General features: G+C 35.7%; 1 protein-coding gene across 2 annotated transcripts in view; it reads right to left on the reverse strand.

The window, feature by feature from the left end:
- FNBP1L (formin binding protein 1 like) overlaps window positions 1–23,871 on the reverse strand; it is a 99,682-nt gene that overhangs the window by 35,424 nt on the left and 40,387 nt on the right. For both annotated transcript variants that reach the window (XM_040627024.1, XM_040627023.1), the window contains exon 2: window positions 20,316–20,431. In XM_040627024.1, the coding sequence (XP_040482958.1) occupies window positions 20,316–20,431 (116 nt within the window). The remainder of the gene's footprint in view (window positions 1–20,315; window positions 20,432–23,871) is intronic.

The raw sequence follows: 23,871 nt of genomic DNA on the forward strand, positions 1-23,871 counted from the left end.
AATGTATAAAAAATACTACTGTTAAAACTGAAATATTCTAAAAGTTGCCCATTTCATGATATCAAGAATTTAATGACATAAAACAAGACAGCAACATAATCCTCTATTACCATTAACATCATATGATCCTTACATTTTGTTCTTGAAATACTGATACCTGTAAAAAGAAATGTTATTTCTGTGTTTGTATGAGTGTAATCACAACAATCTGGATGATTATGCTATCAAATAAGAGAAGAAACAAAGTACAAAGAACAGAAGAAACAATTTCCGTATATGAAACTGAGTCACAGCAAAAAGATATGTATTTCAAAGAAATACCATCACTATTTTCTTTTGCAAATCAGGAATTTTAATATGAATAAGGTAAAATGTAAACAGATGCTGACTCAGTAACAAGATAAAAGAACAGCATCCTCCATAACTCTGCTTTTATATGACCCTTAACATTCTCTCTTTTAGACAAATTAATTATATTTATACGTGTAACTTTCTTTGCCTGCATCCATGTTCATTCTACACAGTCTCAGCCTAAGATGCTACCTCATCTCACCATTGCAAACTCAGAAGGAGACTAGAACATGGACTCTGAAGTCAAACTGGACTACTTGGGTTTGAATCCTAACTGTTTTGTGGGGCACCTATGAGTCCTTGGGTAATTTACTTGCCTGGTTGCCTATCAATGGCTATTAACAGTACCTATACCCTATAGGGTTATGAAAATTAAAGTGGATAATGTTTGTAAAGCATTTACCAGTACTTTGTACAATTCTCAAAATAGGGTCAATGGACAAGTGAAGGTCCACAGACTCTTGGTTACCAAACCACAAAAAGCTAAGTACAGAACTGGAGAGTAAATTTTGTCTGTTGAACCTAATAATAAAAAAAAGGTGCGTATATTTTATGTCTCCTTTTATGTCATTTTCCTAGCATTAAATTTTTACTGTATTTTACGAAAGTATTAATACACAATGAGTTGGAAACTTAAAAACAAACTAGACCATTAACACAAATAATGAGATACACTGCTTTAACCTGTAGGCATTTAAAAAGTAAATGGCCCTATGGTCTTTCAAATAAATACTTCAAAAGAATCACTGTTAATTATTCTCAAATCATTGATTCATTCCACTTAATTCAGCTTATTCTTTCTATAATTACCTACTATGTGCTAGGTACTGTGCAAGCTACTGGGAACATTAGAAATGAGAGAGTACCCATGCTTAAGAGATTTATACTCTATTGAAAGGAGATAAGCATATACCAATAATAACAATATACAGCATAATAAATGCACTGATAAAGGTATACAAAGGGTGCTATATTAACACCCCAAACAATGGGGAAAGAACAGGCAAGACACTGAGAAGGGTTAATATTTACCGAATTAATCCAAAAACTCATAGTCAGGGCACCCGGGTGGTTCAGTCAATAAAGCATCCAACTCTTGATTTCGGCTCAGGTCATGATCTCAGGGTCATGAGAATGAGCCCCAAGTCAGGCTCTGTCCTCAGCACGGAGTCTGCTTGAGATTCTCACTCTCCCTCCCCCCGGCCCCTCCCCCTGCTTGCTCACTCTCTCTCTCTAAAATAAATAAATAAATAGATAGATAGATAGATAAATAAATAAATAAAATCTCGTTTAATAAAAAAAAAACACCAAAAACAAAAAAATCTCACAGTCATCATTGGTTGTAAAGTAAGGTACAGGATGAAAGCCTTAGTCCTTACATATATATACTTCTTTATCAAAAGTTGTACTAGAAAGGAGGGAAAGATGGAGAAGAAAAAATCCTGAGCTTCTCTCTTCCCATAACACTCAAAGCTGTAACTACATACAGTGCAACTCATTCTGGGAATATCCTGAACACTAGCAGAACACCTACTATACAACTAAAGATATACAGAAAAAGCCACATCAAAAAGGATAGTAGGAGCAGAGACACAGTCAGGAACCAAAACCCCTTCATGACAACTCACAAGTAGAGATATCACAGGTGCAGAAGTCTTCCCTGAGGAGCAAAGGGATGAAGCCCATAAAATACCCTCCCACTCTGGGGATCTGCAGAGGAAAACAAGACCCTGTAACATTTGGCTTTGAAGATCAGCAGGACTTAACTATGGGAGAGCAAGAAGTCTATAGGAAACCGAAACTCTTCAAAGAGACAGTGAATATCATTCACTGGGAGATACAACACAGAGGCAGCAGTTTGAAAAGTGCCTGGGCCATACGTGAAGGACATTTATTGACTAACTTTAGGAGGCAGAGATTCATAGAAACTTTCTCCAGGAATGGAAGTGCTGGCAGGTACCATTTTTCTTGCACTCCTTCAGCCTACTTGGTCCTCAGCTGGCAGGCACCAGTTTTGAAACTCTCCATCTACTCTGGTAGCTGTGCTCACCCAGCCCCGTGTTCCCTTGGAGACCCACCACATTCAACCTAACTGCTCTGGCAGGTACCCCTCCAAAGCAACTACCACCTCACCACACCCAGTGGGCAACCCTAGCCAGAAGAGTACCCCTCCAAAGCAACTTCTGCCCTGGGAACAGTTTGGAGCCCAGCCACCCAGGCTCCCACTCCTCAGCATGCCTAAAACAGTAACAGCTGGGACTGGCAGCCAGCTATACCAGGAGCTAACCCCGTCTACCAGCACACTCACAGCAAGCCAGCTAGACCAACTAGGCCTCTCAGCCAGCAGTGCTGCAGCCCAGTCACAACAGGAAGCTGCACAAAACACACACAGGCAATATTCCTGGAGTGTACGGTTCTGTGACCAGGGGAAATTGCACTACTGTGTCCCACAGAATGCTTTCTACTTAAGGCCACAGCTCAAGACCAGGAGCCATAGCTGACCTACCTCATATGTGGAAACAAACACAGAGAGACAGACAAAAACAAGGAAATAGAGGAGTATGATCCAAATGAAAGAACAAGACAAAATCTCAGAAAAAGGACTAAATGGAAAAGAAAGAGACAATCTACTGGATAAAGAGTTAAAAATAAGGGTCATAAAGAAGCTCACCAGACTTGAGAGAAGAGTAGATGAACTCAGAATTTGAACAAAGATACTGTATAGTGACTAACATAATAAAAAAAATATTTTAAAAAATAGATAAATGAAGGGGAAAAAAAGAATTTGAACAAAGAGTTAGAAAATATAAAAAAGAATCAATGAGACCTGAAAAATACAAAAAATGAAATGAAAAATACACTAGAGGAAGCAGAAGAATGAATCAGCAATCTAGAAGACAGAATAGTGGAAATCAACCAAGCTGAAGAGCAAAAAGAATTTTTAAAAGAACAGGTTGGGGCACCTGGGTGGCTCAGTCAGTTAGGCATCCTACTCTTGGTTTCAGCTCAGATCACAATCTCAGGGTCCTGGGATCAAGCCTGGCATCGGGCACCACACTCAGTGGGGAGTCTGTTTGAGGTCTTCTCCCTCTCCCTCTCCCTAACTCTCTCTCAAATAAATAAAATCTTTTTAAAAAATAAATAAAAATAAAAGAATAGGTTAAGGGACCTCTGGGCAACGTCAAGCATACCAACATTTGCATTTTCAAGATCCCAGATGGAAAAGAGAAGGGGGGGGGGGAACTATCTGACGAAATAATAGCTGAAAAATTCCCTAACTTGGATATGCAGGTCAAGGGAAGGAAAGAAAACCCAAAGAAGATAAACCCAAAGAGGTCCACACCAAAGCACATAATAATTAAAATGTCAAAAATTAGAGAATCTTAAAGCAGCAAGACAAAAAAGTAAATATTATGTACAAGGGAACAACCACCTAAGTCTATTGTTTGATTTTTCAGCAGAAACTCTGCAGCCCACATCATGATATATTCAAAGTGCCAAAAGGAAAAAAAACCCTACAACCAAGAATACTCTACTCAGTAAGGTTATCATTCAGAATTGAAGTAGAGATAGTTCCCCAGACAAACAAAAGTTAAAGGACTTCATCACCACTAAACTGACTTTATAAGAAGTGTTGAAGGGACTTCTTAAAGCAGAAAAGGCCACAACAAGAAGAAAATTATGAAAGAAAAAATTTCACTGGTAAAAGCAAATATATGGTAAAAGTGGCAGATCACTCATAAAAGTAGTATGATGGTTAGAAGACAAAAGCAGTAAAATCAATTTTATCTACAATAATTAAAGGATACACGACATAAATAGATGTAAAATGTGTCAAATACATGAAACAAAGAGAGGGGAAGAATGTAGTGTTTTTAGAATGTGTTCAAACTTAAATGACCATCAATTTAAAATAGACTGCTATATACATAGCATGTTATATATGAACCTCACGGTAACCACAAACCAAAAACCAGTAACACATACACAAAAAATAAAGAGAAAAGAATCCACCAAAACACTAAAAAAATCATCAGATCACAAGGGTTTTAAGCAAGAATAAAAGAACCAAGAAGAACTACAAAACAACTAGAAAACTATTAACAAAACAACAATCAGTGTATACATATCAATAATTATCTTAAATGTAAATAAACTAAATGTTCCAATCAAAAGACATAAGGTGACTGAATAGATTAAAAAACAAGACCCATCTATATGCCCCCTACAAGAGGCTCACTTCAGGCCTAAAGATACATAGAGACTGAAAGTAAAGGGATGGAAAAACATATTCCAGGCAAATGGAAACAAACAAGAAAAGCTGAGGTAGCAATACCTATATCAGACAAAACAGCCTTTAAAACAAAGACTGTAACAAGAGACAAAGATACCCATTACATAATGATAAAGAGATTAATCCAACAAGAGAATATAACAGCTATGAATATCTATGCACCCAACACAGAAGTACCTAAACATATAAGCCAAACATTAATAGACATAAAGGGAGAAATCGACAGTAACACAGTAAACAGTAGGGGACTTTAGCACAACACTTACATCAATGGATACATCATGTATACAAAAAATTTGTGGAAACACTGGCTTTGAACAACACATCAGAAAAGATGCACTTAAAAGATACATACAGCATTCCACCCAAAAAGAACAGAATAAATTCTTTTCAAGTACACATGGAACATTCTCCAGGACAGATCACATTTAGGCCACACGACAAGTCTCAATAAATTTAAAAACACTGACATCATATCAAGCATCTTTTCTGACCACAACAGTATGAAACTAAAAATCAATCACAAGAAAAAAACTGGAAAAAACAAAAAGACGTGGAGGCTAAACAATATGCAACTAAATAACCAATGGGTCAACAAAGAAATCAAACAGAAAATAAAAAATACCTTGAGACAAATGAAAATGTAAACTCGATACTGAAAATCTTTGGGACACAGCAAAGGCAGTTCTTGAAGAGGAAAGTTTATAGTGACATAAGAAAAATCTCAAACAATCCAACCTTACATCTAAAGGAACTAGAAAAAGAACAAAACCCAAAGTTAACAGAAGGAAGGAAATAATAAAGATCACAGCAGAAATAAGCAAAATAGAGACTAAAAACAAAAGAGAAAATATCAATGAAACTAATAGCTGGTTCTTCAAAAAAATAAACAATTAATAAATCTTTAGCCAAACTCATCAAGAAAAAAAGAGAGGACTCAAATAAAATCAGAAATGAAAGAGGAGAGAAGCTACAACCAACACCACAGAAATACAAAGGATCATGAGACTACTATGAAAAAGTATACACCAACAAACTGGACGCTGCAGAAGTAATGGACAAGTTCCCAAAAAAATACAATCTTTCAAGAATGAATCAGGAAGGAAAAAAGTTTTAACACACTGATTGCTTGTAATTTAACTGACTCAGTAACAAAAACAAGAAAAACTCACAACAAAAAAAGCATATGACCAGATGGCTTCACAGGTGAATTCTACCAAACATTTAAAAAAGAATTAATACCCATCCTTCTCAAACTATTCCAAAAAATTAGAGAAAGAGAAATTAAATAAAGGCTTCCAAATTCATTCTATGTAGCCAGCATTACCCTGATGCCAAAACCAGACAAAGACACTAAAAAAAAAAAAAAAAAAAAAAAATAGAGGCCAATTTCCCTGATGAACATAATGCAAAATCCTCAATAAAATATGAGTAAACTATATTCAACAATAAATGTTTAAAAATCATTCAACACAATTAAGTGGGATTTATAGCACGGATGCAAGAATGGCTCAACTCCATAAATCAATCAAAGTGATATATCACATAACAAAACGAAGGCTAAAAATCATATGATAAAAGAATTCAACATCCATTCATGATAAAAACTCTCAACAAAGTAGATATACAGGGAACATAACATAATAAAATCCATATATAATACGCCCACAGCTAACATCACACTCAATGGTGAAAAGCAGCTTTTCCTCTAAAATCAGCAAGACAAGGATGACCACCCTTGACACTTTTATTCAATATAATACTAGAAGTTCTAGCTAGAGTAATCAGACAAGAAAAAGAAATAAAAAGCAAAGCATCCATATTTGTAAGGAATCAGTAAAACTGTCACTATTGACAGATGACACAATACAGAGTAAAGTCCTAAAGATTCTACCAAAAACTGTGAATGAGCTAAGAATAAATGAATTCGGTAAAGCTGCAGGATACAAAATTAGCATACTGTTGTGTTTCTATAAACTAATAACAGAGTAGCAAGAAGAGAAATTAATCCTATTTGCAACCCCATCAAAAAGAATAAAATATCTAGGAATAAAGTTAACCAAAGCAGTGAAAGACCTGTACTTCAAAAATTATAAAACAATGATGAAAGAAATTAAAGAGGATACAAATAAATGGAAAGATATTTCAGGCTCGTGGGTTGGAAGAATTAATATTGTTAAAATGACCATACTACCCAAAGCAATCTACACATTCAATGCAATCCCTATCAAAATACCAATTTTTCACAGAACTAAACAAATAATCCTAAAATTTGTATGGAACCACTAAAGACCCTAAATAGCCAAAGCAAACTTGAAAAAACAAAGCTGGAGATCTCACAATCCCAGATTTCAAGATATACCATAAAGCTATAGTGCTCAAAACAGTATGGTACTGTTAGATACCATAGATCCACAGATACATGGATCAAGAGAATAGAAGAGAGAGCCCAGAAATAAACCTGTGTTTATATGGTCAACTAATCCTTGACAAAGAAGGCAAGAATATACAATATAGGAAAGCCAGTCTCTTCAATAAATGCTGCTGGGAAAAATGGACAGCTATGTGAGAAAGAATGAAACTGGACCACTTATTTGCACCATACATAAAAATAAACTTAAAATGGATGAAACCATAAAACTCCCAAAAGAAAACACAGGCAATAAACTCTTGGGACATGGGTCTTAGCATTTTATTTTTGGATCTGTCTTCTCAGGCAAAGGCAACAAAAGCAACCATCAACAAAATAAAAAGGCAACCTATTGAAAGAAATGTGCAAATGATATATCCAATAGGGATTAATATCTAAAATATAAAAAGAACCCATACAACTCAACACCAAAAAAAACAAAAACAAAAACAAATAATTTGATTAAAAATGGACAGAGGATCTAAATAGACTTTTTTTCTAAAGAAGACACAGATGACCAACAAACACATGAAAAGATAGATGCTCAACTTTACTAATCATCAAGGAAATGAAAATCCAAACACTGACAAATCACCTCACATCTGTCAGAATGGCTAGTATCAAAAAGACAAGAAATAAGTGTTGGTGAGGATGTGGGGAAAAGCGCACCTTTGTGCCCTATTGGTGGACATGTAAATTGGTGCAGCCACTGTGGAAAATAGTATGGAAGTTCCTCCAAAGTTTAAAAATAGAAACACCACATGATCCAGTAATTCCACTTCTGGATATTTACCCCAAGAAAATGAAAATACTAATTCAAGAAGATCTATGTACGCCCTTGTTTATTGCAGAATTATTTACGATAGTCGAGATATGGAAGCAACCTACCTAAATGCCCATCGATAGATGAATGTATAAAGAAGATGTGGGACGTGTGCACACTCACTCACGCACACACACACACACACAGGAATATCACTCAGCCATATAAAAGCATCAAATCTTGCCATGTGTGACAACATGAATGGACCTAAAGGATATTATGCTAAGTGAAATAAGTCAAAGACAAATGCCAAATGATTTCACTTATGTGTGAAATCTGAAAGAAAGAAAGAAAGAAAGAAAGAAAGAAAGAAAGAAAGAAAGAAAGAAAGAAAGAAAGAAAGAAAGAAAAGTGAACGAACAAAACAGAAACATAGTTATAAAGAACAAACTGATGGTTGCCAGAGAGGAGGGAGTGGAGGAGATGGGCGAAATAGGTAAAGGGGGTTAAGAGGTACAAACTTCCAGTTAAAAAATAAGTCAGCCACAGGGATTTAAAGTACAGCATTGGCAATAGAGTCAATTATATTGCAATAACTGTATGGTGACAGATGGTAACTACACTTACCAGAGTAAGCATTATATAATGTATATAAATGTTTAAATCACTATGTTGTACATCTGAAACTAATAACATGTCAACTATACTACAATTAAAAATAAATTTTAGGGGTGTCTGGGTGGCTCAGTTGGTTAAGTGTCTGCCTCTGCCTTCAGCTCAGATCATGAGCCCAGGATCCTGTGATGGAATCCGGCATGGGGCTCCCTGTTCAGTGAGGAACTGGTTTCTCCTTCTCCTCCCCACTCATGCTCTCTCTTGCTAACTCTGTAGCTATCTCTGTCTCTCTCAAATATATTAATAAAATCTTTTAAAAGAAATGAATTTTAAAAGTTTTATTAATATTTAACACATAACTACACTGGTACATGCACATTTATAAAAAATTGTGCATGCACTGTTCAGTTTTTATAGATAAGCAATAAAAAGTTCAGAGATCCCTGGCCTAGAGAAATCAAATATATAAAACACTTTTACATAACATAATATGGTAAGAACAACAGAGGGCTCTATAGAGGGGCTTCCCCAGAGGAGAAAGTCTGAAATTTCTGATTCCCTGACACACCCTGAAGAGGTGAACAAGAACTAGACAACTGGAAAGCCCTGGGAGGATTCTAAATAGATAAGATCTAGAAAGCACAGGCACAGAAGAGAAAAATTACAGCATTTATGAAGAACTATGAATGGGTTCATGTTGCTGGAACATCAACCGTGAACCAAACAATGGTAATCAGTGAGGCTGGAAAGGTATATGGGGGGCAGCAGAGGCCCTTCTATGTCATATTAAGGAAGTCTAACCAAATACCCTTTACCTGTGGTTTTTAGTCATGGTTATCTGAAACACCACCAAAAATCATTTTTGTGGATGAATTAATTTATTAATTCAAACATGAGCAAATCTATGGACTACACATTAATAACATCAGGTATTATATCAACAAAAAGAAAGACAAAAAACTCGGTTAATTAGAACAGGGAAATACACAAAGACAGGAAGTAGATTAGTGGTTGCCAGGGCTTGAGGGAGGGGTGAATGGGGAATGACTGATATTAGGTACATGGGTTTCTTTTTACAATGATAAAACGTTCTAATATTAAATAATGGTGACAGTTCAAAAACCAAGTATACTAGAAACCACTGAATTGTATAATTTAAAAGGGTGAATTTTATAGTATGTAAATGATACCTCAATAAAGCTGTTATACAAGGAGGACTGGGTACAGGATAGCAGTCCATCTGCCACAGGTACATCAAATATAAGTCTAAAATGGAATTTATCCTCTTTATAAACCTTATTCTTTTCTTATATTAACGGTACTACCATCAACCTAGACACTTCAGCCAGAAGTCTGGGAATCACCCTACACTTGATATCAAGTCTCTCCCACCTTAAGGTGTTCAAGTCCTAGAGATTCTATTTCCTAACTAACTTTTTTAACTTTTTTTTTTTTTATAATAAAAAGGAAAAAATTACCACAGAAGTCCCTTCTTCACACTTTGCTACTGCTCTGTGTGAGGATAGGGTGACTGAAGCTACTACCACATCTTGCAACCAAGATCAAGAAACCCACAATGCCCGTGACATCACTATGTTCTAGAATCCCATTTCCAAACTTCTTGTTATATGGAAAGACTCTTACTTGAAGAGGAATGCTTCTTAACTGACACTACAGAAGAGCTGAATAAAAATGTCTAACAGGGAAATGTAGTAAGAACTGGAATGCTGAAGAAATTTCTGGGATTTAGATACAGATGTGAGAGTTAACACATAAGAGGACAATAACAAAAACAAGAGCTACCATTTGTCACCCATATATTATTTACCAATCTCCACATTAAGCACTCTATAATCTCTTACTTACAGCAAACCTATAAGCAGGTATTAGTCCTATTCTACAGGACACTGACATGGTCAAATGGCTAATAAAGTACAACGCTAGAGGCGCCTGGGTGGCTCTGACAGCGTCTGACTCTTGATTTGGCTCAGATCAACCCTAACCCTAACCCTATACTCTGGATACAGAGGAATTAACATTGTTCATTGTTCCTTCAGAGGTCAGAGAAAGCTTCTAAATTTAATGGGCATCTCCAAAAATTACAGTATCCCATATATATACCAGTTATATATATGATATTAAATATATCAATTATCATACTACTTAATCCAAATTTAAATTGCTGATTTTAATCTTTTTTTATCCATTCTAGTTTGTCACTTTTTATTTTTGGTTTTAGGGGAAATTATAAAATATCTCAATTTCTCAAAACTTTAATTCACTTTTATTAAAACCACATATTACAGTTAAATAATGGAATATAACATATCTCAAAGATTTTTAAAGGCTGAAAATCACCTCTATACATTTTCAATCTTTCAACATTTGAGAAGCTGACTGAGTTCTAATGCCTATTTAACAGGTGATCAAAATCACACTTATTTGCAACATGGGATACAAATCATACTGTTTCTCCTGGCAGAAGGGTAGTATTAGATACCCGAGACTGATCAGCATCCCTCTTCTTAACTGCCCCTTCCCCCACATCTAACAGTTAACATGCTTGGGAGTTGCCAGATTAATACAAGTGGCCCTATTTGTGGGTCTAAGTTAAGTGATCCAGAGATAGAAAACTGAATCTCACTGGGCGAAGGAGTTTTTCTTCCTGGATTTTTTAAGTCTTGGGACCTGATACAGCTTTGAGGCCAGTATGAGAGTTTAATATCTGAGACATAAAACTTGACCGTCGGTGACTGTATTTCCTGCTATACAGAGAAATCCAGTCTGCACCAAAAGAATAAAGGCAACCCACCAAAAGAAGCACCCCCCCCCAAAAAAAATTTTATTTATCTAGAAAAAGAAAAAACAATGGGCTTTGGCTGTGTTCAGGTACTGACTCTTTTTTCCCCTGTGACCTAGCTGCATCCCAGGCCTTCAATTAAAAAGTGAAATAAATAAAAGATATCAGCAAATAAACCAATAAATTTCTCTTGTCAATAAATTTCCCGTTATACTTATCATTCAAACTGGGTATTCCATCACTTACAGCCACGAATCTTTTCTCATATAGTGTAAAATTAAAAAGAGATCCATGTACAGAAGAATAAAGTTGCATACCCTTACCTTCTACCACATACAAAGACTAACTCAAAATGGATCAAAGACCTAAACGTAAGCCCTAACACCACAAAACTCTTAAGAAAAAATAGGGGGAAAGCTTATTTGGCAATGATTTCTTGGATATTACACCAAAAGCACAGGCAATGAAAGAGAAAGTAAAGGGGCCATCAAATGGAAAACTTGTGCATCCAAAGTCAACATGAACAGGATGAAAAGACAACCAACCAATGGAATGGGAGAAAGAATTTACAACTCATGTATCTGATAAGGGGTTAAAATCCAGAGAATATATTCAAAACACCTAAAATTCGGTAACAAAAAAACCCAAATAATTTCATTTAAAAATTGGACAAAGAACTCGAATAGCATTTCTTCAAAGATACACAAATGGCCTTCAAGCATACGAAAAAATACTCAATATCACTAATTAGAGAAACGCAAATCAGAACCACAATGAGATCTCCTGCCCCTATTAAGAGGGCTGCTATCAAAATCAAAAACAAAGGGCCCCTGGGTGGCTCAGTTGGTTAAGTACCTGACTCTTGATTTCAGCAGCTCAGGTCTTGATCTCAGGGGTCGTGAGTTCAAGCCCTGCACTGGTCTGATGCTGGGCAAGGAGACCACTTAAAAAAAAAACAACACAAAAATAAAAAGTGTTGGCAAGAAGGTGAAGAAATTGGAAACCTTGGGCATTGCTGGTGGGAATGTAAAACAGTTCACAGCCACTGAGGAAAACAGTATGATGGTTCTTCAAAACATTACACAGATTTACCATATGATCCAGCAATTCCTATTCTAGGTATACACTCAAAAGAATTAAAAGCAGGAACTCAAATATTTGTACATACATGTTCATAGCATCATTATTCATAATAACTAAAATGTCCATTAACAGATAAACAAAATGTGGCATATGCATACAATGGAATAATATTTAGCCTTAAAAGGAAGGAAATTCTGAACATGTTCCAACATGTATAACCCTTATATTATGCTAAGTGAAACAAGCCAGTCGCAAAAAAAGAAATACTCTATTTTACTTTTGAGGTACCTAGAGTAGTCAAATTCACAGAAACATAAACTAGAATTGTAGAGGCTGGGAGGAGAAAATGGGGGAGTTGTTTAACAGGTACAGAATTTTAGTTTTTCAAGATGAGTAAGTTCTGGAGATTGGTTGCATAATGGTATAAATATACTTAGGCACCTAAAATGTACACTTAGAAATGACTGAGGTAATTTCTGTTCCCCTTCTAATAATTAGATTTTTTTTTTTAAAGATTTTATTTATTTATTTGACAGAGATAGAGACAGCCAGCGAGAGAGGGAACACAAGCAGGAGGAGTGGGAGAGAAAGAAGCAGGCTCATAGCGGAGGAGCCTGATGTGGGGCTCGATCCCATAACGCCTGGACCACGCCCTGAGCCGAAGGCAGACGCTTAACCGCTGTGCCACCCAGGCGCCTCTAATAATTAGATTCTTAAAAGACAACTATATAACATCTTCAAAGTCCAGATTCAAATAAGCAGCTAAATCTGTCTGAATTACCTATATTTTATAAATACAGGATAATGAAATAAACATTTTACCTCATTTTAATCACTGCTACACAATTAATATGGTACAAAAAATAATTTGGAAATAAAACTACTCAAGAAATAATGAAAGAGCCAAGAGATTAATGAAGTGATCTACACAGCCAACACTATTAACACTCAAGTTATTTTTGTAGTTGTTTAAACAATAATGAGGTCTTTAAATCCTTTTCATTAGAAAGTTTACTATCAAAATATTTAATACAACTGATTTGAACTTTCTTTCCTAAGAGCTCTGTGTTTTACTTGCTAGGTTCTGCTTCATCATTTAATTAAAAAAAAAGTCTAAAACATTTTAATACAAAAATCAGGAACAGGGTTTGTGATTCTCATTAAGGTGATGAGCCTGAGTTACTTTACTAGTTAAACGAATCATTCCACATTGAATCATTCCTCAACAGTTTACTGTTGGATGCTTGCTATAAAGAAAATACTTTAAAAGGTCTTAAAAATACAATGGTAACAAATATCATCAAACTCTTGTGAAGATTAAATAAGACAGCAGCATATATAAACTGAAATGGACACTCAAAAACAATCCAGTTGTTAAAAATGGAGAATAGTAGTTTGGTGTTACAATAATTAAGTTAGGAGGGCTGGGAACAGGCAGCAGCATTTTAGGTATAACAGCATGAAATGAGATAAAAATAGAGCTCTATGGCTCACAAAAAGTACAAAGGAAGATAGGAGAAGAATGCCAATGATCAAAAAACAAAATATCGAAAAACTAAAATATGCTAATAATAACTACATGAAGTCCAATCCAAACATATCAAGAAACTCTAGTTACGTGACATTAAAGAAAAGGTTGTTGAGCTGTCATAGTGTTTGCTCTCTAAGTCATCAGGAGAAAAGAGCTAAGACAGTTAAGGAAAATATTAAAGGCAAGAATCAGAGAGAAATAAAATAACATTATGCTATCCCTCACACCAATTTATAATAGGTTATAGGAACAATAAAAGTAAAAAGTATTTATCTTAAATTCTCATAATTAAAAAAACACTTTCAATATAAAGTTTAAAAAATACCCAGAAGTATTCTTTTCTTTAAAGATTTTTATTTATTTGAGAGAGAGAGAGAGAGAGAGAGAAAGCACAACTGGGGAGAGGGGCAGAGGGAGAGGGAGAAGCAGACTCCCTGGTGAGCAGGGAGCCCAGCAGAAAGGCTCGATCCCAGGACCCTTAACTGACTGAGCCACCCAGGTGCCCCCAAAAGTATTCTTAACGTCTCAAGAAGGAAATGAAAATAAACAGGGCTTCTTGAAAGGTTTTCTTTCCTTAATGAAAAAAAATTTCTTAAAAGGAAGAAGGACTTCCAAGGTGTTAACCTTTTTTCCTCCCCAACCTATTCTTATCTTTATGGAAAACATACAACCAGACCTAAATCTATGAAGTACATAATTTACATTTTAATTTCTGTTAACTGTAACATTAAAAACAGATGTGTTAGTTGTAAAGACTATGTTATATAGTTTTTAAATAATTTATTATTGTCTCTAGTGAAATATTCGAGACCCAAAGATATCTCAGTGGTACTAGATACTAGTGATAGGGGAAAAAAAAATCCTCAACAGAGAATTATTCATTCTTCCTATGCTGAAGCAGCATGATGTACTATCAAGAGGCCAGACTCTGCAGCTACTTTGAATCCAGCTAACTTTCTTCACCTCTCTGTAACTCAGTTTCCTAATCTTTAAAATAATACTGACATCTCACTGGGTTTTTATGAAAACAAAACATATTATCATGTATAAAAGCACCAGAACAATGCCGATACATTAAATGCCATATAAATGTCCAGTAAATACAAAAAAAGTGCTTGTTCTGTGCCAGGCACTGTTCTAGAAGATAGGAATAAGCAGTATACAGAACAAACAAAAAATCTCTTTCCTTTGTGAAGTTTACATTTATTTTTTTTAAAGATTTTATTTATTTATTTGAGAGAGAGAGAGAGAGCATGGGCAGGAGGGAGCAGCAGAGGGAAAGGGAGAAGCAGGGTCCCCACTGAGTGGGGAGCTGAGGCTGGGCTCGATCCCAGGACCCCAGGATCATGACCTGAGTCAAAAGCAGACACTTAACCAACTGAGCCACCCAGGTGCCCCTCCTCTCCACCCGCCTTGCACACTTTCTTTCTAAAATAAATAAATCCAAAAAAATAATAAAAATTAAATAATCTCCACTTTCATCAAATCGGTACTAAGATGAGCTCCCTGGGTTCCTGTGAGACTAAATAAAGTGACAAAGAAACAGAAAATTCTGATAAAGAGGCATGAGAAAGTAAAGACTAAATAGAAAATAAAAACTGGTTTTATTTCGATCATTCGGTATCTAAGTCTACCCTAAGTATTTAGGACAGCTCTTAGTAGAACAACCTCATCACAATGATGTACATGACAAAAACTCTAGTATGGATAGAAAGCAGTACTTTGTCAAAGGTTCATCATATGACCAGAGATCCTAATTTCCTTTTATTTTTTTTAAGATTTTATTTATTAATTTGACACAGACAAAGCTCACTGCCAGGGGAAGCAGTAGAAGGAGAGGGAGAAGACGACTCCCGGCTGAGCAGGGAGCCCAACGTGGGGCTCAATCCGAGAACCCTGGGATTATAACCTGAGCTGAAGGCAGCCGCTTAACCGACTTAGCCACCCAGGCGCCCCCAAAGATCCTAAGTTCTCAACTAAACTGAAATACAGATCAATTATTTATTCATTCAAACTTATAGTCACTCAGCTCTAGAAGTACCAGCTATATTGGCCAGGCTTAGCATTGGTACGGAATATAAGATCAAATGGAATTTGGAGATTTCCGTTCTGGTTAAAATAAAAGCAGCTATTAGGCTTCTGTTGTCCAACCTATTTCTCTTCTGGTATACCACACTGCCACATTTGAACCAAAAGGGAATGGTCTGTGGTGGAAGTAGGGGAATATAATTTCATAGAGCAATCTCTAGATGGAACTTAATACTGTAATTATCTTTACTAGAAAAAAAATAAAATGGGGCACCTGGGTGACACAGTCAGTTAAGCATCCAACTCTTGGTTTCGGCTCAGGTCGTGATCTCAGGGTTCTGGAATCAAGCTCTGCATCAGGCTCTACACTCGGTGTGGAGTCTGTTTGGGACTGTCTCCCTCTGCCCCTGCCCCCGCCCCTGTGCCCATGCCCTCTCTCTCTCTCAAATAAGTAAATCTTTAAAAAAAAAAATAAATGATATAAAATGGTACATACCTATCACATTTCAGCTTCTTTTACTAAACAAATTTTAATCTCTGCCATACAAATAGTGTGAGTTTATTAAAAGAATGACCAATTTCAGTTTTTTATTCCTACAAACCCAAAAGCATCTTACCAAATAATATGAAATCATATATCAACAATTAAAATGGACATGATTCAATTATCTCTGTCTCCATACATGACTGGATAGATGCTTTATTTTCTATTTATTCCCATCCTCAAACCACTACCAAAATCAATCAATACCAAAAATCAAAATAAAGTTAAACCAGAACCATCAAAACTGACAAAAGGGGAAAAAGAAAATAAACTGAACGTACTAAAGACTGACAAATTTTAATCTTACAACATATCTAAAATGTAAATGTGTAACATTCTGAATAAAGTTACTATTTAGGAGGAAAAAAAGGCTGCCTCACTATGAAAGATATTGTTTTCCATAGTAGCAAAAACAAGAGGGAGTTAACCAAAAGAATTTTTCCCATTAAAGAAGAGGAAATAAACAAGGCAAACTTCTTCCCTTTGGACAAACAGATACAAAGAGCAGCTGATAATTCAATCATTTACTAAGTATTCAGCCAAAGGAGCAAATCTCAATGTAGAGGGAGGGAAGGGAGTAGTGGTTTCTAGTTAAATATGCCTCCTCCCAATTCTTCCTTACTGGAATTCCTCACCACCTTCCAATAATCCTGCCTTCGTTGAAAATCACTACATCGGAGAGCGACTGTTAAAATGGAAATATGCCAAATTTCTTTAGTGTGCTGGGACAGAAGAAAGATGCAGATCACTGATCTAGAGCATCTATACATAAGAAAGCCTACTTTCTCACTACAAAATTGTATTTTCCATATCATGTAATTGTGGGCTCTAGCCACCCTTGCTTCAATGAAGTGGTGTTCAAATCAATTTTGAGAAGTAAGTGAAAATTATAATGGTTATTATCAGTCATAAAACAGAAAGGCAAAAAAAATCAAATCTGTGATTTGATTAGTCCTGTTACTCTAGTTCAACCTTGGCCTTCCTGAAACCCTTGAGTCCAGAGATACTCTAGATAGTTAAAATACTCCAGATTGCTCAATTTTACCTTATAAACTACCAATTTTTATAATTTGTGGCAGAATTTTCTTTTGAAGTATATCATCTTCTTTGCTTAAGAACAAGTGTTTTAAACTATAAAAATAATATACAATCATTGAAAAACCTTCAGTGTAATTCAAAAGTCTAAGTAAAAAGTGTTTTACGTTCCTTCCCTTACCAACCTCCCACTCCCATTTCCCAGGGATAACCACTGTAAAACAATTTGGGGTGTAATCTAAATCTCTTCAGAATACATACAATTTTTATAAATAACTGTATACACAAACTTGAGTGAACAAGAAGATCTTGCTGTACATTCAGTTCTACAACTTGCTTTTTACACTGATATACTGAATAGCCTTTTAAGTTTATCCTGCTACACCTGATGTGTTTAAACTGCATATTCCATAGTATTTTTCATCATTCCCTTACTGACAAGGTATTTTTAGGTTGGAAACATTGTTTTCACCCGTTTTTTATAATATGTTAAACTTTTCCTTTACTGTCACTTCATACTGCTGATAGGTTGGAAACATTGTTTTCACCCGTTTTTTATAATATGTTAAACTTTTCCTTTACTGTCACTTCATACTGCTTCATACCTGATGTGTTTAAACTGCATATTCCATAGTATTTTTCATCATTCCCTTACTGACAAGGTATTTTTAGGTTGGAAACATTGTTTTCACCCGTTTTTTATAATATGTTAAACTTTTCCTTTACTGTCACTTCATACTGCTGATAGGTTGGAAACATTGTTTTCACCCGTTTTTTATAATATGTTAAACTTTTCCTTTACTGTCACTTCATACTGCCATCACTGCATTGCTTCTATTTCTTCTCCTCACTTCCATTGAAAAACTTGGAAACTTGGGGCGCCTAGGTGGCACACTTGGTTAAGTCACAACTCTTAGTTTCGGCTTAAGCCCTGATCTCAGGGTTGTGTGATCGAGTCCTGTGTCGGGCTCCGCACTCAGTGCTGAATCAGCTTGAGATTCTTTCTCCCTCTGCCCCTTCTGCTATGCTCTCTCTCTCTCAAATAAATAAATCTTAAAAAAAGAAAAAAGAGAAAAGTAAAAAGAAAAACTTGAAACCAGAGAACTAATATGCTAGAAATGAGATCAAATTAAAAATTAAATGAGGGAAATTTTTCATTGTTCACATGTGGATACATTTTTTTATTGCTATTTTAACTTATCGAAAGTCCTTAACATTTCTAGATTCCTGAGGGGTAAAGTTTCCAGATCATAACTTTTAGACAGGTGAACTATCATTATCATTATTATTAATATACTAGTAGGTTCGCTGGTTCATATTTTCATATAGAAAATACCTTGCTTAAAAAAAAAAGAGGAAGTAAATGGATCAGGAAATTAGCATGAAGCCACTTTGTCAGTAAATGTCATGATAACAGTATATATATCATTATAAAAATATTGTTTAAGTAATCTATTCATCACATTAGTCTATTCCATCCCTACACCCAGTCAACAGTGACATATACTACTACTACTGCAGTAAATATATGTGGCTTATCACTCAAATATCCCCCTACCTTCTGCCACCCGCTACCTTAAATTTCTTTAGGGTAACTAACTATCCTCCCCCCTCATTAGCTATAAGTTAACCTAATATTCTCACCTCTGAATTGTTCAGTAGAAGCATATAACCCAACCAGGTTTAACATAACAAAGGAAACCTTCACTGGAGCTTCTGGAAAACAAAAGACAGTGCAGCTTGCACTCTGCTTTCCTTCCATCCCCCACCTCTCCCTTCTTCTAATTCCTTCTTTCCCCTTTTCCTTTCTCTCTCCTCCCCCAAAGGCACAACAGAAAAGACCATCATTCTTCCCTGGAATGTGGAGGTATGATGATAAGAAATCTAGAGCTAAGGGGGTGGAAAGGGTAGTACTGAATGGAACCTAAGGATAAAGACAACAAGGGGAAGCAGAGCCAAGAAATGGTGCCTGGAAACATTTGACCCCTGAATCAAAATATACCTGAATTTTTTAGTTATGTGTGCCCGTTTTAGGTTGGATTTTTCTGTCACCTGCAATATAAGGAATCTTAACCCTGCTAGCCAGAACTTTATACTGGTGTCTAGTCTTTAAGGCTTCAAGCACCTTTTTTTTTTTTTTTTTAAGAGAGAGAGGGAGCAGGGGGGAGGGGCAGAGGGAGAAAGAGAATCCACACTGGGCGTGGAGCCCAATGTGGGGCTTGATCTCAGGACCCTGAGATCATGACAGAGCCGAAACCAAGAGTCAGACGCTTAACTGAATGAGCCACCCAGGCTCCCCCCAAGCACAATTTTTATTAAGTTCTAGCAAAAACTGTCAAATTGTAGTCTAACAATGATTCTCCACTTGAACAAAATCTTAAGATAAATTCCATTTGTTTTAAAGATAAATTTTCCCTTTAAAACTATTATCTTCTAACACCTACTCCAACATCACTTTCATCAGTAATATATATCTGATTTTTGACAGAAACACAGCTCAACATACTTGGATTTCCAAGCTATAGAAACTCTGAAGATCTGAGAAACTGAAGAAGTCTTCAGTGCTTTCAAAAGATTACTAAAGCAAAATGTTACAGGGAAAAACTGTATTACTCAGGTATTTTTCCTAGCATTTTACTTTCTGATTTTAAGATGTTTCTGGAATGATGTCTGTTTATGATCTAGCTAGCCAATATTCCTTGTGGTACCAGCAATGATTTAATTAAATTGATCATTTAAAAAATCAGTTACCTAATTCAATCTAATTCTGACCCAAAAAACCCCACAGAATTTACATTTATCTAATACTCAACTACTTAAGATGTAATTTCATTTCTGAGAACTGAAAAACTTTAACTCACCTCAGTTGTTTCGCATAGTTCTGTTCAATTTCTATCCTCTCTTTAACAAATTTGGCATATCTTTCCAAGAAGTCAATTCCCCATTGTGTATGCTTGTCTAAGCTGTCGAACTGATCCTAGAAAAGAAAGGTAAAAACACATTGAAACGTCTAAAATTTAATCCACAAATATTTTAATCAGCTTCTGATATTTATTCAGAGAGGCAATGAGGTATAAAAGGAAAAAAATCTAGGCTCTTCTGGTCTCTACCCACTTCGTCCTTTAATATCTATAGAGAAATAGGTTATAAATGCTAAATTTCTTAGAATGCTAAACTTCTTAGCATAATTTACACTAGTTTATGTCTAAACGCCTTTACATATGTGGTTTCCACTGGATGCAACACCCTCCCCTGGTCACCTTTTTACAATTTACTCTTACTCCTCCTTTGAGATTTGGTTCAGGCACTATGGCTTCCAGAAAAATGGCCCTAAATTCTCAGACTGGGTATGTTGGTCTTTCTCTGGGTCTCCAAGGCGCCCAGAAGTTACTATTTTTTAAGTTTTTATTTAAATTCCAATTAGTTAACACACACTGTAATCATTAGTTTCAGGTATACAGTATAGTGATTCAACACTTCATACATCACTCAGTGCTCATCACAAGTGCACTCCTTAATCCCCATCACCCACTCACCTCCCTTCTGGTACACATCAGTTTGTTTTCTATGTTTAAGAGTCTGTTCCTAGGTTTGCCTCTCTCTCTCTGCTTTTTCTCTTCTGCTTTTGTTTCTTAAATTCCACATATGAGTGAAATCAAATGGTATCTGTCTTTCTCTGACTGACTTATTTCACTTAGGATACTCTCTAGCTCCATCCATGTTGTTGCAAATGGCAAGACTTCATTCTTTTTTATGGCGCATATATGTATATACGCTATATATATATATATATATACACACACACACACACTATATATATATATATATACACAAATATATATACACTTATATATAAATATATATATATATACACACACACACACACACCCCACATCTTCTTTATGCATTTATCAATGGACACTTGGGCTATTTCCATACTTTGGTTATTGTAGATAATGCTGCTATAAACATCAGGTTGCATGTATCCTTTTGAATTAGTATTTTTGTAATCTTTGGGTAAACACCTACTGGTGCGATTGCTGGATCATAGGATAGTTCTATTTTTAACTTTTTGAGGAACTCCATACTTTTTTCCACAGTGGCTGCACCAGTTTGCATTCCCACCAACACTGCAAGAGGGTTCCGGGTTCCCTTTTCTCCACATCCTTGCCAATACCTGTTGTTTCTTCTGTTGTTGATTTTAGCCATTCTGACAGGTGTGAGGTGATAACTGTAGTTTTGATTTGCATTTCCCTGATGATCAATGATTTTAAGCATCTTTCCATGTGTCTATTAGCCATCCATAGTTCTTCTTTGGAAAAATGTCTATTCACATCTTCTGCCCATTTTTTCATTGGATTATTAATTTTGGGAGTGTTGAGATTTGTAAATTCTTCATGTTTTGGATACAAACCATTTATGGGATATGTCATTTACAAATATCTTCTCCCATTCCGTAGGTTGTGTTTTAGTTTTGTTGTTTCCTTTGCTGTGCAGATGTTTAAAAATTACTATCTTATTTACTTGCCATACTCTGTTGAGGGCAGAAGCCACGTATTATTCAACTCTGAACTCCGAAGGCATAAGCAGCATGCCTGGCACCATAGTAGGCACCCAATGAAGCTAAATAAAATCAAATATACCTGAGTTCAAATTCTGGGCTCTGCATTTACCAGATGTTTGACCTTGGGCAAGTTACCAAGGTTCTCTGAACTCTGTCCATCTTAAAATGGGAGTCCCATTGCACACCTCACTGGGGTTATGATGATGTTATTAAGTGTTCTACAATGCAGTAAACATGATACTAATACACAAAGTATCATTGTCCTGCAGAACTCTTTCAATCCCCAAAAGATACTCCCTTCTACCTGTTGCCTAAGAAACCATCATTTCCTATTCTTCAAGAATAATCTCCAGATAGACCAATAACTTGGTGCTTTCTCCCTCTCCCATATCAAGTCTGTAATGTTGATAAGATGTTCAAAAATCATTCCTTTCTATTATCTCTAATTGTTCTTTTCTAAATCACCCATAGTTTAACAGGATTCATTATTTACAAATAAGTCATCTCCAAGTGTTTGCCTTCTGTCTCTTTCCCTACCTTAAATCATTTTAAAATTCTACTTGTAAAAGAAAATTCTACCTAAACAGCAGAGATAGAATTCATCTGGCATCACAGTTTGGTATTGCTACTCTAATTCTATTCTTTCATGCAGCTTTTTCATTAACATTTGGCTTCCAAAGTAGACTTGAAAAGAACAAGAGAATGCACTGCCTGGTGAACTTAACTGGAATATTATTAATATTTCCTATTACAAATTAAATTCCCTTCCAAACTAAAAAACTCTCAACAAAAAACATTCCCCCAAAAAGGAACAGTCTGAAGCTAAAGCAATCACCCTTCATTTTTCCAAAATGCTTCAAAGGCTTCTTCATCAAATTTTACATTAACACTTCATTATTTTCTAGATAAAATCTTCAATTTTTTTAAAATTACAAACTCTTATCACTGATAGGAAAAATCTAAACAAATACCCCTATTATATGTGGTTATTTATAAATTATATAAACTATACTATTTTTTTAAAAAGATTTATTTATTTGACAGAGTGAGAGAGACAGCCAGCAAGAAACGGAACACAAGCAGGGGGAGTGGGAGAGGAAGAAGCAGGCTCATAGCGGAGGAGCCTGATGTGGGGCTCGATCCCAGAACACCGGGATCACACCCTGACTTGAAGGTAGACGCTTAATGACTGAGAGACCCAGGCGCCCCTAAACTATACTATTAAATTATGTAATTGTGAAATCCACAAAAGCAAAAATCTTAAAAAATGAAAATTATTAGCTTTAAACAGTTTTTTTAAACTTATTTAACAAACAAAAGTCTTTGGGCCATGACTTTTTAAAATGTTAACAACAATTTTAGTGAGATCAATGAATTAAATATGTTTCATTATTTCTAAAATCTTGGCATAATACTTAATGGCAGAGCACCTGTGTGTCTCAGCTGGACTCTTGATTTCAACTCAGGTCATGAGATCATGACCTGAGTGGAGCTCTGAGCTCAGTGTGGAGTCTGCTTGTCCCTCTCGCTCCCCCTTTGCCCTCCCCTGGCTTGCCCACACACGCACTCACGTGCACTCACTCTCTTAAATAAATAGATAAAATCTTAAAAAATATATATATATATAATGGCAAAAAAATCTAAAGCCTTGGTTCCAAACTGTGACATTTAGTTTTTAGTGGTTGTCATAGTTGGGGAAACACAAAACACCTCACAAAGATCTAAAGATCTAAGTGGAAAAAAATCACTACTGACAATACTTTCCAAATCCTTTTTCAACCTCATTCACCAATACGCAACAGTTTGTGTTAAAATTTGGCTAAAAAAGGTCCTTAATGTTAGTCTGTTATTTT

This window comes from Ursus maritimus, unplaced genomic scaffold (genome assembly GCF_017311325.1).
Source record: "Ursus maritimus isolate PB19 unplaced genomic scaffold, ASM1731132v1 scaffold_12, whole genome shotgun sequence".
Classification (NCBI taxonomy): domain Eukaryota; kingdom Metazoa; phylum Chordata; class Mammalia; order Carnivora; family Ursidae; genus Ursus; species Ursus maritimus.